This window comes from Musca autumnalis, unplaced genomic scaffold (genome assembly GCF_047663935.1).
Source record: "Musca autumnalis isolate F117 unplaced genomic scaffold, ASM4766393v1 scaffold_1, whole genome shotgun sequence".
In the NCBI taxonomy this organism is placed as follows: Eukaryota; Metazoa; Arthropoda; class Insecta; order Diptera; family Muscidae; genus Musca; species Musca autumnalis.
The window spans coordinates 1168350-1187661 of NW_027411644.1; the positions used below are offsets into that span (position 1 = coordinate 1168350).

A 19312-nucleotide genomic window follows, 5' to 3' on the forward strand; every position below is an offset into this window, starting at 1 on the left:
TTTTTCTTCATAATTTCTCACAGTTTTTGACACAAAATGATTTTTGAAACCGTATTCTAAAACTTCAATACATTTAATGTCAAATATGTAACGAAACTTGCGATTTTCACCAAGTAAAAACCAAAAATGTGTTTACTTTACCGAGGCCCGGATTACGTTTCTTCCCATTTCCAAACGCTGACAACATTTATTTTCATATTAGGCCTCGAATATTGTTACAGAAGGACTGCTATCAGCTATTTTCTTCCAAAATTCGGGAATAAATTGCAATAGTTAATCATATCTAGCACTTTTTTTCTTAATTATTTCAAATATTCGTCCGACTTTTTATTCATGCAAAATTCTTAATAAAATTACCGTTATTTGTACATATTTCTATAGCAGAGGCATTCCAAAAGAAGAAAAGAACAAAAATCTGCGGTATTTTGCTTTGAAAATCCTTAAAAACTCCAAATATATAGTGCTTATAGGTGTACGAATACGAATTTTGCCACCCTCACAGGCGCCATCTATACCTAAATAACGGACTAAATTAAAAATGTGTCTTGTTATTCTCAAATCTTTCTTCGTTATGGTAATTCCCATCAATTATTTCATATTTGCACATAAAATATGGAATCAATAGCGATTTTATTAATTTTTAGGGGTGTACGAATATGAACTTTGCATACTGTAAATAGGTTAAAAATTATAGTTATTGCCATTTTAAAAATGGAGTGCATATTAAACACACTCAATTCACACTCAATGAGAGAATTTAGGCAAGAAGGAAAATTTCAAGTTAAAATTGCTCTGTTCCAGAATCTACTAATTTTTACTACGATAACAATTCTTCCTTTATGTTATCGGAAAAAATTAGTAGAAAAAAATTAGTAGATTCTTGCAGTTCTGGAACAGACCAATTATCAGAAGCGAAATGTATGAATTCAAGGATCTATTCAAGAAGAATTCCATTTCAATTAAATCGTTAAATTCGGTTAAATACGTACAAAACATATAAAAGAAAAGCAATGTTTTTTAACCACTAGCAGACCCCAGTCCGCGTTGCCTTCAAAATTTATGCTGAAACCGATATAATCATAAGTTTGGCTTATAGATATAGGGTTTATAAGAAAGGCATGGGGAAGGTACCCCACCTCCTCCGAAATTCATAAAATAAACATAACAACGGCAATCAATGTGCTTTTGTTGCAAATTTAATGGAAATCGTTTCAGTAGTATTGGAGATATAACATATTTAAAAAAAAAAAACAGGCTTGGTCAGGTCTTTAGTCCCCAAAGAAGTACCTAGATTGTAAATTAATCCGTAAATTTTTACCCGATGCATGCGTAATTTTTGCAAATATAGCGCTTTTTAAAAATATCGCATATTGGAGGTATCCCGCCCCCTTTGGAATTCAATAAAATCTGTACATTCCCTGGCAATTTCAGGAAAATCGGTTCGGTTGAAAAAAGTGGGCTTGATAAAATTTTCACTCCATAAAAAGCTAAGTTTGGTTATGACGCCATTTGATTTTTATTCATAAAGATATAGGGTTTTTTAAATATGGCAAACGGAAATACCCCACCCACTTCGAAATTCAAGAAAATATGCATCCTATTTTCGCTGGGGGCCATCCCTAAAAATTTCAGGAAAATCGGTTTAGTAGTTTTGTAGATGAAACATATTTTAAAAAGTGGGCGTAGTCAAGTCATTGGGTCCTAAGATAGTAGGTAAGGTCGGAGACACAACCACAATAGTCTCACAAATTAATTTCCAAACTGATACATTCGTAAGGAAGTCCCTGTACATTCCCTGACAATTTCAGAGAAATCGTTTCAGAAGTTTTAGTAGAATATATAAAAATTGGAAATTTGAAAAAGTGAGCGTAATCAAATTTTCTCTTTTTTTCTTCTGCAATATTTTTGTGAAATGTGTTGCTAGAACTGCAAGAATCTACTAATTTTTACTATTTTTTCCGATAACGTAAAGGAAAAAATGTTATCGTAGTAAAAATTAGTAGCTTATTGCAGGTTCTGGAACTGTGCATTTATGTTACCGTTGTTCATTGTTGCTAAACATATTTTGAAGAAATTTTAGCAGACATAGCTTCAAATTTTCGATGCTTTTTCTAATATGGCGTTAGCGTTTTAACCCCTGGTTGTATGTCTTTGCCCAGTGCGTATTATTGTTATTGATTAGATTTATTATAATAATAATACGCAGTGGGGTTCCAATGTACTATGGACCCAATGGTTTCTGCGGCAAATATCTATTTTTCAAGTCATATATTATTTGAAGAAAATAGTAACGGGATTAGATTCTTAACACTTTGCACCACTTAAAAAGAAAAACATTTTAAATTGGCAACGCTTCATGATATCAAAGATAGTGCATCTTAAATTGTAGAAATTAAATTCAATAAAAAAATAACACTGTCCTACACGAAAAATATTCGAAGGTTGTGGTGCAGATATTCTATCGTGTTGGAGTCTATGGGCAAGGGAATTACCTTTGGTGCATTTGGGACATTTTACAATTATATATTTAAAATATATCTATGTAAATAGGTAGGTAATAGTGAGTGTAGAAAAATGTATACCCATATGGGCCCAAGAACATATAGGATATCTTGTGTCATTAGTTGCTTAAGTGTATTTTAAGTGTTTTTTAAGTATTGGACTGGGCTGGGACTGGATGATGCTCAATATGACACAAGTTGCCAAATTTGATAGTAATCTTATTCTAGATATACCAATCTCTTATGTTCAAGATCTCTAAATTTAGTAAGTGGCACTACAAACACTTACTAAATTTAGGGATCTTTACCTGATTGCTTGATGGTTTTTGCTGGGAAGGAGTCTGTTTCCTTTTTACAATTTTCTTGCAAAAGAGAATAAAGACTCCTTCTTTTCTGAGAAAGTTCTTGCTGGACTGGGAAAGTAACCAGACAGAACTTATATTAGCGCAAACTGATATGAGTTTTCCGGTGCACAGTGGATCCACTTGTATGGAAAATGTGGCCAAAAATATTTCCAGTTCAAATAGCAAGCAAATACACTGGTTATAGCTTTGTGCTGCAGTGAAGATTGCTTTCAGAATCTATGAGCGTAGTATTGTCCCCTCATTCCCCTCTGGAAGGGGAATACGGGCTAAATAGACCAACATTTTTGTCCAAAAATTAGTAACGTTCATCCATGGAAGACATGTACCGCCTACCTATAGTGCGATTCTCTAACTCATTTTTTGAGTTACCGACAATTGTCGGTAAAATTAAAATGCTTATAATTTCGGTAATTACCGATGTTTTTCGGTAAGGTAGCGACGAATAAAAAGCAGTCGAAAAGTTCTACCGACAGCAAGAGTGTTGTCAACTTTTATTTGAAATTTTCATTCATAATTTTGCGTTTTAATGTTACCGATTTTTGTCGGTAGCTCAAAAAATATGTTAGAGAATCGCACTACTAGTCATGTTTGGAAGAAGAACTCTTGACCTTTCCATTGATGGCAATTATGTTCATATACTTGGTCAGATAACAGAGTTATACCCTAATATATCTATAGAAACCATAGTATAGGACAGCTTCAGTCTGCAACCCATTATTTAAAGTCTGGCACCATATGGCAACTTGAGGCCCTATGCTCCACAGGGAGTGAAGGATAACAGAAGAAGACTATATGGCAACTAATATTAATACTGGATAATCTTAAACACATGACCTACATTGGAAAATTATTCCCGTGGTGGGAACTGGTGGGCATCATGACTTAAACCTCAGGTCAAATGAATGTACATGATCGAATTGGCATTACAAAATACACACACTAGGAAAACATACAGCTGAATGGAATTCCACTACACGTTAAAACACTTTCTCTGTTCCAGAACCTGCAAGAAGCTGCTATTTTTTACTACGATAATATCTTTTTCCTTTATATTATCGGAAAAATAGTAAAAATTAGTAAATTCTTACAGTTCTGGAAAATACCAACTAATTTACAAAAAAAAAAAAATATTTGTCTGTTCCAGTACTGCAAGAGTCTACTATTTGTTCGATAATATAAAGGAAACAATTTTATTGTAGTAAAAAATAGTAGCTTCTTGCAGGTTCTGGAACAGAACATATGCTATTACCTCCTCCTTTAAAATCCAATATAATATTTTGCAATACGAATTAGTTTCGCGATATTTTGAATATATTTACTTGCACGTAAATTGTATGTTGTACTGACTACAAAAATATTAGTCAAATGTACCGACTTTTGCAGTTATTCTTAAGATAAACGTGTTCGAATGAAACAAAGACTAACATATTATGTGTGTTCGTTTACTCAAAATTTTTACGAATTGTTAATGGATGTTGTTCGTTTACTCTACAGTACAATGCAAAAGACCTTAGCCGATTACAAGAAGTTACTGAACTTGTACAAATTTGTACAAATTGTTGAGTAAACGAACACACCAATTTTTAACAAGTTCCATGTTATAGCTGTCAGAGTTGCCAGATGTTGTATCAATAATTTGACATATCGCACCTGCACAAAAAGGGTAGTAACCACAGTTTATACAGTTGGCCATTCAGAGTTCTGTTAACAACATTTGACAACAAACATAATAGATTGTTCATTATTGTGATTTGATTTCCTTTGTATTTTATGTCACAATAATGTATTTGACAGCAAACTAAATAGTCAGGGCTAACTAGTTTGGGCTGAATGGCCAACTGTATAAACTGTGGTAGTAACCAAGGCCTACAGAAGGTCGGCCATCCAGAGTACTGTTAACAACATTTGACAACAAATATAATAGATTTTACATTATTGTGATTTTAATTTCTTTGTATTTTAAATCACAATAATGTATTTGACAGCAAACTAAATAGTCAGGGCTAACTAGTTTGGGCTATGTGTCCGACTGTATAGACTGTGGTAGTAACCAAGGTGGAATAAGAAGGTGTTACATCAAATCATGTCAAACGTCAAATTTGCTCACAATAATTCATTACTGTGAATTGCTTCTTTACATTTTGTATGTAATTTTATTCACAATAACGCATTTTGACAACTGGTATGAAGATCAGTTGTTTTTGTCGTTACACCTTCTTATTCCACCATGGTAGTAACTTTATTTTTCAGTAGAGACAACAAACTATTTATGGTTATGATTAATTTATATTATACAAATTACAACACAAATGAAAATTTCGATTTACAAATAGAAAAATTCGAATTACAAATGAAATAATTCGAATTTAAAATGGATTTCTCAAATTACAAATGAAGTAATTCGAATTTCAAATGGAATTCTCAAATTACAAATGAAATAATTCGAAATTCAATAGGAATTCTTAAATTACAAGTGAAATGTTTTGAAATACTACTAGTAGTAGTTCCAAATAGTTCCGACACAGGTACAATGTTTGTTTTTCTGTCCATCTAAATACTTTCCAGACCGATATAATTAAATAAATCTTTGAATTTCCGTTCTTTTGTGTATTTCAAGTGCTTTTAGAGAAGATCTGAACTATGGATCTTCTCTAAATTATTCCATTTGTAATATGAATTATTCCATTTGTAATTCCAATAATTCCATTTGAAATTCGAAACAGAATAATACATACATTTTTGTTCTATTTTGTAATTTTTTCGAATTGATTGTTTTGTTTTGGTTGAAGTTTCAATCTCATTTGATTGTTTTTAAGTCTGGAGTATTACCCCAACCCAATAGCTTAACTTCATCATTACTTTCTACTACAGAGAGTAATGTTTTTCAAAACGAACTGACAGTATTGCAAAATTTTACTGATCGCTACCAATATCATGATTTCATCCCGGCGAAGGGTTTTTGAAATTATGCCTTTTTAGCGAAAAACCGAATTCTAGTATTCTCATATGAATGATAATCACACTCACTTTTCGGCTTTTTAAAAAACATCAAAACAATATATTTTGCAACATGCCAGCACATATCAACTAAGAATTCATCGAATTCTGTGAGTTGAAAAGAACATCAACACAGTTGCCTGTGAATGATTGTTGTTGGAATTTTATTTAAAAATTCCCATGCGCGTGTCATCCGCTGTTTTTTGTTTGTTTTGTTTTGGTTGAAGTTTCGATCACATTTGATTGTTTTTAAGTCTGGAGTATTACCACAATGGCTTAATCTTCATCATTACTTTCTATTACAGAGAGTAATGTTTTTCAAAACGAACTGACAAATTAAATGTTTTAAATAATTCGAAATACAAATAGAATAATACGAATTTCAAACGGAATAATTTGAATTACAAATGGAGTTCTCTTCGAATTACATCTGAAAATGGTGTATATAGTCATAAAGTAAAGTATTTGTTGCTGCTTATTTATGAGACGAACATTCACTGCTTATTCTACGAAATGTAATGATTATTGAAAGGCAATTATATAAGAACTCAAAGAGTGTACGAACTGTTGTGTATAAATGGACCTACATACTAATTTCAACAAAAATTTTAAATATCAAGTAGTGATCCAAAATAAAAAAGATTTGATATTCTTCTATTCGCGAAACGACCGGACAATTGTTCGAATCATGTTGCGAAATAAAGAGGAATGCTTCAGTGCCCAAATAATCATTCATTTTCTTTAAATGTGTCGCTACTTCTTAGTAGAACGTATAATGTAACACACAGCAATCGCCAACATGGCATAACCACTCTTGTCACTGGTTTTGCTGGTGTGTAGCACGTGGGAGTCGCTTAAACAATTCCAATTTCATTCCGACTTTTGTGATGATGAAGAAATGAAGTCATTCACTCACTAAAAACAGTGAACGGTTTTTAGATTTATAAATAAAACGACCAGAATCGAAATGCAATGGATGCGCCGGGGACTTTTTTGGTTAAAGCTTCTGAATGTGGAATGACGACCTTTCATGTTCGTTTATCTGTAAGTACCGTTACTCCATTACGTCAAGCCACATGTAAGAGAATACAACAACCAAAACAAACGTGTTGAGTATGATGCATATGCCAAGAAATAAATTGCAAAGTCACTACCTCCATCATATGCAATTTCAATTTCGATAAGTTAAGGTACAGGGAATTTGGTCAATTTACTAAGAATACACCTGCATATTACCATTCAAATTTAACGGCATTTTTTTAAAGAAGCTCGATTGCAGGAAAATTATACGTTTTGGAAAAAAAGTTATTTCTTAAAAAATGTTTAAAAAGTCTTAAAAATATAATTTCCATATTCAAATTAAAGTTTTCTTGCAAAAGTGGGTTAAATAAAACCTACGTTTTGATAGCAACCAAATTTTAAAATTTTTTGGAGCAAAGAAGGTAAAGCGTGGGATATTCTTAAAGTACAAACCATTTTTTGCTCTTTACTTATTAAAATAATATATTTTTCTGTAATTTTTAGTAGTAGTTTAGCCACTTCCATTAATTATTACAAATATTGTTTATATTACCGATATATTGGAGGTCCTTATAAAGTTTTCTCTTATCTTCTGGGCCCATATGGAGTTTCAGCCCCTTGCGGAGCATATATACATTTTAATTAGTGATGTAGTTTTATTTTGAACAACATGGTAGGAAAGATAACAAACATTTTTCCTGAGATTTTAAGGGTTAAATTGCAACTTCCTTCAGTTTTTTTTTGTTAACTGAAGTTGGCTCTATTGTTATTCACACCCCCTTACAGGCCTTACCATCTATTTTGTCTTCCATTTATTTTTTTGACTTTTAGTTAATTTTATAAAAAAAATTCAAAGGACATAACAATAAAACATAATGCATATTTGGGCTCTTTCTAACAAAAAATCCATAAAAACCCCAACAACAAACATTCAAAAGGTTGAATATATTAATCAACACATAAAAATCTTAATGCATATTTGTTTGTAGTTATTATTCTTTCCTTTTTTTGAGCCAAGGTGAATTTAGGAAGGTGATACCAAGGTTCATTTAGTAAGGTTATCCAGAAGGCGAATTCAGGACTCTGTCTTCATTTGCTGTCAAATTTTCTTGCCCGAAATATCCAAAAGATAGGAGAAAATGGTAAAATATTCTTCGCAAAGCTTAAATAAAGATGTTGTACACATACATACATATGTATATTCTTGATAGAACTGAAATATTTGTTATTAATTTTGATTAAAAAATGTGTTTTGACAGCAAATGAAGGCATGAATTTGCCTATTATATCACCTTCCTGAACCAACGTCTTTCTTCTAAACAAAGACAGGAACAAATGCATTTTCCAAAAACATGTGACTACAGGTCTGTTCGATAACGTTGCAAGATCTTGCAACTACTTCTCATTTACTGAACAAGTTTATTATCGAACTGCATTTTGTAAAAGTTTGTACAAATTTGTACAAACTTTTGGGTTATCGAACAGACCTAATAGCGAGGAATTTTTGTTGTAGATTGCTAGAAAATTTACTGGAATTGATAACAGCAATGTTAATCTCTTTTTTCCAATTTTGCATATTATCTGTTTGTTCCAGAACCTGCATGAATCTAAAATCCTAAACTGTTCAAAATTGGAGTAAATAAACAACATTCGGTAACATTTTGTAATACTGTGTCTGTTCCCGAACAGAAAGAATTTACTAAATTTTCGATATCATAAACGTAAAATAGTAATTGCTGCTGCTAGTTTCTACGCACCCAAATTTATGCAGTAGAAAATACAGTCGAACTTCTCTATAACAAACTTCCATGTAACGAATTTTTCTCCACATTTAAATGTACAAGTGGCAATTTTCAGACACAATAATCTCTATATAACTAATTTTCTCTATAACGTAGTAATTCGTCGGTCCCTAAGTGCTATGTTATAGAGAAATTCGACTGTAGTAGAAAAGGTTTTTAGCGCAATTTCAGCTTTTAATAATCGGTTAAAAATAGATAAGTTATGCATTTTTTTTTGTTTTAACTTTTTGTTTCTTTATTTTGTATTTAAACAATGGAAGGCCTTCTTTGCAAAGAAGTATAGTGAGGTCGCCCACTGAGTTGTTTTTGTATTTGCTTCTCTCTCTCAGTGTACGTGAATAAAAACTAACGATAAACATCATGTGGTTGTTGTTTTCTTCACTCATACATACACAGATACAAAAACATTGATGGAAATTCTTGGGCGACGCTGATTTAAACTGTTGTATTTCTTTACATCTTAACCCCAGGGGTTATGATTGTTACTATTTTCTTTCTAATGAAGAACAATCATACGCACTGGGGATTGCAATGTTAAATATATAAAACACTTTAACCACTATAACTAAACATTTGTTAACCGATTTTAAAATATATAGCTTTTTTAAAAGATAATATTCGACATATCGAAAGAAAAATATAATAATAACACTGTGCAACACTGGAAATACAAACAATTTCTAATGTTTATTTTCTGAAGATACTGAGACAATATTGAAGCCCTAAAGAAGAAGGATTTATGTGTCAAAATGAATAACTAGGAAAACCTCATTTAGTGCATCAAAATCGATAAAATATATTAACGTTTAGATAATTTCTGGAATTATGGTCAGTAGCAGCTAAACTATTGGGAGTTGATCCTAGTAAGCTTTCGGAAAAAATTTACAAACAATGCGCTCAACAATTCTTCAGAACATTCTTGAACTCCAAAATATTTATTTCATGTTGTTTATGCTGTAAATCATATTGTTACGAATGTAACTGATAGGTTTAAGTTAGTTTAGTTTAATTTCCGTTAATTTAAAAATTTGAATTGTAACGTAAAGTTTTTATTACGCAGTTACTTTATTTAAGCAACAACAACTACCATGTAGAACTCTCTTCATTATTCTAGATGTTACTTTACCTTTCATTAATGTGCTTTTATTTTGTTTTGCCATAGTCATGATTTTATTGTTTAGTTTGTTACTTCTTTATTTCTTAAATTTGTTTGTTGTTGTAATTACGTCACTCGTATTTCACCCATGTATGTATGTGAATGTGGTTGTTCGCTTATTGCGAATGTGCGTCTGTGTGTTCGTTGCACAGATTCGAGATGTTGCCAGATTTTGTGGATAATTCTAGACCAAGGAGATTTTGGGTATAAATATGAGATGCTGGCCAAACAGTGAGCAGTTGTGAATTTTATACCGAAGTGTAAACATCGACTAGTAAAGAAGTAAAGTAAAGCTGTGTACTTAGCTGTAACAGTCAGTTCCGAATAAGTGTAATAAAGTAAATAAAGCATTGTAGAAACGTAATCTAAAACGAACCCTGTTTTATTTGGTACGAATCGTATCGGGGAATAAAACAACGTCTACACGGAGATTAGTTAAACCTAATTCCGTAACAATATCATACTTTCTAAAAAACATATTTCAAAAAATATTCACAATACTGTTCATATATTATCATTTTTTTTTTTTTTTGAAAAATAATATTTCTGATAGAGGCATTTTACAACAAATGAATGTTCTGAAGATTTGTGAATTACACTCCAGCGGATATATTTTCAAAGAAAAAACAAGTAAGAAAAGCGTTAAGTTCGGTCGGGCCGAACTTTTTATACCCTCCACCACAAATTTCAGTCATTTCGGTGGATTAATGTGGCCACTACCTTCAAAATACCGAAATTCGGAAAGTACCGTTCTATGGGGGCTATATGATGGCGTGGACCTATACCTACAAATTTCTGGGGTAAAGTTTTATACGCTTAAAGAAGACTAAATACCAAATTACAGCCATATCGGTGTGATAATGAGGCTAAAACGTTCAAAATATCGAAAATCGGGAGATTTGTATTATGGGGGCTATATCAACACGTGGACCTATATAAACATTTTATGGTAGAAATGTTTCTTAGCCTCTGGAAACACAAAATACAAAGTTTCAACCGATTCTTTGGCCAAATGGGTCTAATACATTCAAAATATATTAAAATGACGCGTACTTTATAAGGGGTCTTATGTGGGGACTATACCAAAACGTGGACCTATATAACCCAACTTTGGTAAGAATGTTTTCTGGCCTCTGAAGACACAAAATACCAAATTACAACCAATTCTGTGGTCAAATGGGTCTAATACATTCAAAATATGTTAAAATGACGCGTACTTTATATGGGGCCTTATATGGGGGCTATACCAAAACGTGGACCTATATAACCCAACTTTGGTAGAAATATTTTTTGGCATCTGGAGACACAAAGTACCAAATTACAACCAATTCGGTGGTAAAATGGGCCAAATATCTTAAAAATTCCTTAAAACGACGCGTACTTTATATGGGGCCTTATATGGGGGCTATATCAAAACGTGGACCTATATAACCCAACTTTGGTAGGAATATTGTTTGGCCTCTGGAGACACAAAGTACCAAATTACAACCAATTCGGTGGTAAAATGGGCCAAATATCTTAAAAATTCCTTAAAACGACGACGCGTCACGCGTCATTTTGTATGGGGGCTATACGAAAGCGTGGACCTACATAGCCCGCTTTCAATACCAAAAGTCCTACGTAAATATAACATATTTTCCCAAAATTTCATCAACCTACGTCAATCCGTTCGGACGCTAGAGTGATTTCCACAGACGGACAGACGGACAGACAGACAGACGGACAGACGGACAGACGGACGGACATGGCTATATCGATGTAGAATTGCACGCTGATCAAGAATATATATACTTTGTGGGGTCTACAATGATTATTTCGAGTAGTTACAAACGTAGTGACAAACTTAATATACCCCCATCCTATGGTGGAGGGTATAATAACGAAAAATGTAACAGTTTTAGAGATATGGTGCGAAATGTACGAAATAAAGTAATTTTTAAATATATTATGTATTTTGAGGCAACAAATGCAGTTTTTCAAGGTGATTATTTCTCCAAATATTTTCTTCATGCCCTTATATACAACTTTGGTTCGGAGGTTTAAACCAGATTCGAATTGGTTTCAGAGATATTGCCTAGATTTGCTCTAAAAAGTCAATATTTAGCCATGTTTAAATGAGGCCATAAAATCTAAGACCGATCTAACAACACAAAACCCAAATAGGGTTCTTGTCGTAACAAATTAATTGTTTAATTAATTTCTCGTTGGATACGTCTGAGAAACCTCTACCCAAGGCGAAACATGTCGTATCGTCGGCTTTCCTTTTTCACTTGCATTATTGATCATTAAACTCAATTCCAACGAAAAATTATTTAAAAATTAATACTAAAAATCATCTTCGCCTACAAAGGCAAAATTTTCAAATAAATAAAAAATCAGCTGAGCCAGGCTGGGGTTCGAACCCACGTCCTTGAAAAACACAAGAAAAAAAGTCTTGTCACGGCGTGTAAAGCTGAAAACAGATACAACGTTTGAATAAAGTTTTGCGTTGGGCGTCGAGAAAAAAACAACAACAAGCTTTAAGCTGAAAACACATACAACGTTTGAGTAAAGTTTTGTGTCGTTTTGGCCGTTTTTACACTGTTAGGCATGATGCCGAAAAATTCAAATTCATTTGAAATATATGCCGGCAAACACATCAACGCCGGACTTTGATGTCGGCGTCGGCCTGTTGTTGTTGTTTTTTTGTCAACGCCCAACGCAAAACTTTACTCAAACGTTATATGTGTTTTCAGCTTTAGTGTTCAGAGCCAAACTGACAACTTTCAAAGACTACGCTAAGCGTTTGTCATGAAAGCCATACAATGATTGAACAAATATTCAGAGTTGTAAAAACAAATTGCATTTGAAAGAGGAAAAGTTAGATGATAGCGAAGCCGCCCCACATCCGATATATCTGAGGAGCCTCAACCCAAGGCGAAACATGTCATGTCACATAGTGGTGGTTGTGTGGTTTCGTATCGTCGGCTTTCCTTTTTCTCTTGCATTAAGCTCGATTCCAACGAGAAATTAATTAAAAATTAATACTAAAAATGATCTTCGTCTAAAAAGGCAAAATTTAAAATAAATAGATATTCGTTGTGAAAAATATAAGTTATGTCCGTTAAAGTTAAAAATCTAAGAAATTTCGTTTTCTCTAAATTTATCTAAAAACCGAATGTATTTTCGTCTTCCATGGTACATCAGGATAACTGCATTTGTTTTAAGTTCTACATCGTAGTGTATGGCGGTGTATGGCGTATTTGAAAGTCTCAGTATTAGGTGAGGGAACAATACTTAAATATGATTTGTCGTCGATTTCATTATAAGCTCAAATCCAGATATTTTAGTTTAATTAAAGTTTGAACGACAATCCATCAAAGAACAGTCGGTACTCACCCATTGCGATTTGGAACTATCGTTGAAGTATAAAAAATCATATTTACATATTTTTGGAATCGTTTTTATTGTTTGTAGCAACATTTTATTTAGTAGGCTTATAATTTATTAAAAGTGTAAATTTGCTTACGCCCAAATAGTTCAGGTAGCTTTGTTTTGGTTTAAAAACAGTGCGCAAGAGAAGTGTTGACTTCAAGGAACACACATATGTACATCTCTAAATTGACTTAGTATTTATTTGTACTTAATAAGTATACATATTACCTTGTTTCGAAATATGTACAGAATTACTAGCCCATTCTTATTTTTTCGGCTCTTCGAAAATAGTTTTGTATAAAATATTATTTCGTTCTTATGTTCGGTACAATTTTGTTTGCATTATTATTGAGTGTAGCGTACAAATCCTTAAAAAAATTATATAAATAACGTATATAAAATTATCTTAACTAAAACTATATATTAGTTATATTATATAAAGCTGTCTGTCAATTTCTTTTTATTTATTAAATGTTTTTTGTTCTAGTAAAGTGTTTGTTATTTGGAAGGTACTGTTTTAACTGTATACATATTAACATATCTGTATGTGTAAATAGTGTAATGAAATACCGCTTATCTTCGATTGGTTGTTCGAACTCGGTTAAATATCTCTAGTGTATTTGATCTTGATTCGCCTAGCGTTTATTAGGACTAATAAGGTACAGATACTCTCTTATTTTCATCTTCTTCCTTTTCATTTAATTAAGACTAATGAGGTATTTTCTCTTTCCCTTTGGGATCCGCTCATTTGTATTCTGTAAATGTCGTTATTGGTTTGTCGAATGACGTGAAATAGAACTCTGGTTTACGCCAGCACGCAATCATTGAATATGATGAATTGAATTTAATTTCGAGTCTTATTGAATTTAATTGATTCTCGAGGCACGCGTATTTTTTGTAATTCTGACTCCCTCTGTCTGTCTCTAGTAGGCAGTGTGATCGGAAATGGCATGATGTATTCAACGAAATACATTTACTAAAGCCGTATAAACATCAACATCTGGGAGAAAGCTCTACACGGTTAAAATGTAAACGAAACAGGGTTTTAGGCACCAACTGAGTATTAGAATAGGCTGCTGCTGCTGATAGGGTTTCTTTCTGATACTGCTCTCATTTAAGTATTTGTTGACCTGGTACATGAGTTCGTAGGTGGAAAAATTTCTTCCGATTTTCTTCTTTGTCGTTTGGAGGATTAATCTCTACTGCTTTTGAGTATATAGATACAACTGGAGACGATACAATCACCATATGATTCCATGTTGAATTCATTATATCTCTGGTTTCTCGAATGCTGCTGATATTTCTGATCGAGTAATCGTTCGGAGTTCACATGTCATGAATTCAGTCACATCAATTTTTCCATGTGAGTGCTACACACTGCAATTGCAAAGATATCAGACTCCGCCTGGGTGAACTGCTGCTGCCTGTGGACCATTACAGACTACATTAGGTTGGCGTCTGAAGAACAGCTGGAACAAGTGTTTCCTTACCGAAATCTCTTCCGATGGAGTACTGCAGTCATTCAAAGGAAGTTGCTCCACTAAAGTGATGCCATGCTGCTGTGCTGTCGGCTTTCGCTTAGTGTCGCATTCACAGTTGTGACATTCTTTGCCAACAGATTTTCTATGTGATGTTGCCGTATTTTTTTGTACGTTCATATTTTTGGAAGTTATGCAAGGGCTATTGGGCCGTAAAGGTATATTGCTAGAGTTACTACCAGAGGAGTTTAGAGGTGTTAGGTAGTGACCCGAGTTAGCAGAATGCGCCGATACTTGGCTACTGTTCCTATGCATATTCGAACTTAATCGGCTGCTGGAACTATTGTACCTTTGTATACTTTTCCTGGCGCACTGGGTCTCGCAGCTAAGTAGTCTTCTCACACCTCGCCTAACTCGTTTAATGCGATAAGCAAAAATGAATGGCGAACTGGCAATTGCTAATAGAACCATAACAATTGCCAACTGGTTCGATTGTGGTAAATTGACTGGCGATATTTGGCTCTGGATCACAACCAAGCAACCGAAAGGCAAGTAGGATAGGAGAAACATTATTACAACGAGTATGCTGATTCGTGCTGCTCTAGACTCTTCGCGATACTTAAATAGGGAGGAGGCATTGGAGAGTCTGTGCCGTAGTGATGACATATAACTCAGTGATTTTGGGGAACCAATTATGGATGGTATTTGCAAAGAGTGATGATGAGGCTGGAGAGACGCTCGAGAATGAGGATGGTTCTGCTGGAATGGCTGGGCCATTAAGTGAAGGCTAGGAACATTATGCGGCAAACGACAGCCTAACAAATGCGGTGAACATGTTCTGGCAGTGATAGTCTGTGTAAAGGCAGCACCCCTTTGAAGATTGGGGGAGGAATGAACCTGACGTATTCCCACAACTTTAGAGGAGGATGCAAATAACTCCAGGCGAACAGACGAATAGTTCCTCTCAATTTCATCATTAGGTGTTTGAAGTGTCAGCATAATGTTTTGTAGTTCCTGATGCTGGCGAGGCACACCATTCTCTGATAACTGAGGAGGTGGTAGTTTGGCAGTCATGTTTCGGCGGGCACAAATTGGCGATACTTTTAATTGTTTTTGATCAATGTGCATTTGTAAACCCTCGCTTTGTGACGAAGTAGATGCTATGGAGTTGCGATGAACGTACATGTTCGTTGGATACGGCTGTATGGTGGCCTGCTGAGACTGTGTTAGATTTATAGCACTTTGCAAAAGGGGAGATGATCCATTCTGGCGCATTCTCAAACCATTCTCCCTAGCTTCGCTTATGATGCGCCAATACATACCGCAAACAAAACCAAATGGCAGCAAAATGATTAGCAGGAAATATGAACAGGAAAAGACTATGCCGAAAATTCTATTGGCCGAGTTGAAACTGGAAAGGTTTGATATCTCTGGAACTGCTCGTTTCTCCTTCGTTGTGAAAATATCGGACTGGAAATCTATCTCTCGGAAAGCTGACAGAGCTCCAAATAGTATACCCATTGCCCATGTCATTCCTATTAATATCCATGATTTGACTCCCGATATGCGGCTGTGATAACGCAAAGGATCTGTAACGGCACACCATGTATCGCCCACTATTAGTAATACTGCCATTGCGCCCAACGCAGCGGCCATATCTATAGACCACGACCTGGTCGTAGGGGAAGCTTCAAGCATGCGATCGATTTCTTCACTCGCCACTCTGAAGTCTTTCAGCATACCAACGTTTTCTTCTTCAATTTCTGTGACTACGAGGGATTTCGTCCCTTCGTCGATTGTTAGTTCACGACAGTATGTGGTGTTACACTTGTAAATGGTTTCGATTGTTCGTGCACCATCCATGTCATTGGCCTCACCATGGCTGACATTTTTCCGAACTATGATGCCTTCCTTCTCTACTAGTTTACCATTGTGTCTAATGGTCATTTGATGGTTGCCCGGCTTGGAATAAAATTCAATGCTGTCATCATTTTCTTCAACTGCTAAAACATTAAATCCAGACTCGTTTGAACCGGTTGTGTTGCTTATACCATCGCCACTACCATCCGCACCTACGTCGTCACTACCACCACGACTCAAAAACAAGGTAGGTGCTAGTAAAACACAGCCAGTAAGATTTATAATGAGAAGATTGATGGTAAAGCGATTGGCCGTCGACCGCAGACCGGGTGTCGCCCAAAAGGCTGCCAGCGCCAAGAAGTTAACAACAAACGACACTAAAAGCACAGCTAATATCAAGAAGTCTATTGCCATTATTTAGCATTCCACGAGCAAACAGATTGTTTGACAAAGCACGCTTCTAAAATCATGCGATAGACTATTCTCCGCACGTCTTCAAACCTGCTGTTTCTCTTCAGTATATTCACAAATATCTAGTTAAGTATGAATGTATATGATTACGTATTTTTTAGGCATCAGTTTGGCGTAATTTTCCGCCACTTAACTATTCCCGAAACTGTAATTTAAACGCCAGCTTAAGTTTCCCGACAATGTGCTCGCTGGTGCTGGTCGCTCAATCCGGACTTCTATTTAATTCTGCGAACACCACTATGGTTTATCTCTTGTTGTTGTCGACGCGACGATGTTTATATTTCAGACAATGCACGAGCGCCGTGCTTCATACCCTACACGTAATGTTTTATTAACAAAATATATATGTACGTTTGTTTCAACACGGTTGTCTATGTACAAACAAATACACAATCGTATGTATATTGGGAGCATGGACGTACAAAGAATTGTCAAATGCGCTGTGATTGCTTTGTCCGACAGATAAGTTTAGTTTAGCTTCCTTTTCATCAATTGTTATTTGATATTTGTCCGTTCGCAGATCTGTTTCTTTTCTGTTCTTTTCTTTGTGTAGTTTCGACCGTTTCCGTTTTGTTTCTTTTTATGCCTAAAAGACATTGATGCACTTTTCGCAAACGCTACGCGTCAACTTGCCGACAATGATCCGTACTCTTAAACATTTCAAGCACAACTGATAGTTGAGCGTTCACAAATTGACTTATGAGCATGCATACACACGTACGGAGAACCATCATGGGACGGTTTAAGCAAGTGCTCTCCATTAACATTGGTCCCAAAGAGTTGGGTGACGATCGAATGCTGTCACAGCTCACACAATTCCCACGATTATTCTTTGGATCGCACAGACCGCGGCTGACAACAATAATAATATTAATATGATTTCCTCCTGAATTGTCTTGTTCGACTCTTGAGTTTCGATAACGTAGTGAGTCAGACGTTCTCTTTTTTTTTTTGTGATACTAACAGAAACAATTAATGTTCACAATGCTCTTGCATTTTTTTCGCTCCAAACATCAGAGATGATGGTTTGTTCACTGGCCCAAACCAGGTGTGCCAAGTTGGTGGTTTTCCCGCTACTTGTGGTGATTTTTGACATACAAAAACCACTGTTTAAGCACGAATGTCAACTGTTTTAAGGTAAAAATCGCTACAGACCTATGGTGCGTATGTGGCTGTAGCGATTTTTACCTCGGAACAGTTGGCATCCCTGGCCCAAACCGCTTCCGTTTTAGTAGCTCGCAAAACTCATTTGAAATACATATGTAGCTGCCGAATCACAATGGCTAGCTACGTACAAATTGGATTTATCGGTTGATATAGATTCGTCAGTGAGTGATTGTCTTCTCGTTCTGCGTCTGGACGACAATGTCTCAATTTTTGTTGTTTAGTTTTCTACAAAAGTAAAAACCATACATACATACATATAAATGTATGTATGTATGTAAATACATACAGACATTTATTCCAAGCCAAAATTGGACAAAGATCTAATAAGATAATTTTGAAGCACAATAAAAATCCAATAATTCATATATGCACATTAGGGCAACCACAAATCTTTTTCCTTTCTTTTTGCACCCCTACCCCCTAAATTGTTTCCATTTAATCCAAAACCCGTATATATATGAAATTGTATGATGATTGATTCTATAGTAATTTGTATGACACCAAAGGTGAATTTTCACGAAAATTCTCTAAAGGCCGCAATTCTGGTTCAATCGATGGAAAAACTTTACCATTTCATTGTTGTGGCTAAATATGCATATTTGGAAGATTTTAGGTATTTTGGGCCCCATATAGCAATATCAAAATCCGATCCGATTTTCACAAATTTTTGTAGGAGTTGCAAACAAATTTTTTGATTGGCCCCAATGTACATTTTTATAAACTCGTATAATAAGAAAAATACTACGCCAGTACCATTTAGAGAGATCTAAATTGCATATTAAAGTTTCACCTCTGTTCCAAATAACATCATGTTCAGTGATATGGTTACGTAACATTATTTATGTTAAGTATAATTGTCCGATCTTACTATATTTATGTCTTTGGTGTTGAGTAATTATAAAGCTTATACTTTTTAATTGTAGTTGTGTACTTATCAAGGACCTCCAAATTAGACTTGAGAAACATTTATTTAAACTTAACGAGCAATACCATAAAATTAAAGAAATATAAACAATTATTTTTAAGTTTGCCAGTTAAGGCGATGAATTTGAATTGAATTCAGTTGTTTTCGAATCAGAAT

At 34.5% G+C, this 19312-nt stretch overlaps 1 protein-coding gene across 1 annotated transcript; it reads right to left on the minus strand.

The window, feature by feature from the left end:
- Nucleotides 1-13269: 13269 nt before the first annotated feature.
- On the minus strand, nucleotides 13270-17740 carry LOC141402085 (uncharacterized). Its single transcript, XM_073982786.1, has one exon. It carries the CDS (start codon nucleotides 17005-17007, stop codon nucleotides 14650-14652), a length of 2358 nt encoding a protein of 785 aa, XP_073838887.1. The 5' UTR covers nucleotides 17008-17740; the 3' UTR covers nucleotides 13270-14649.
- Between the last annotated feature and the right edge of the window lie 1572 nt (nucleotides 17741-19312).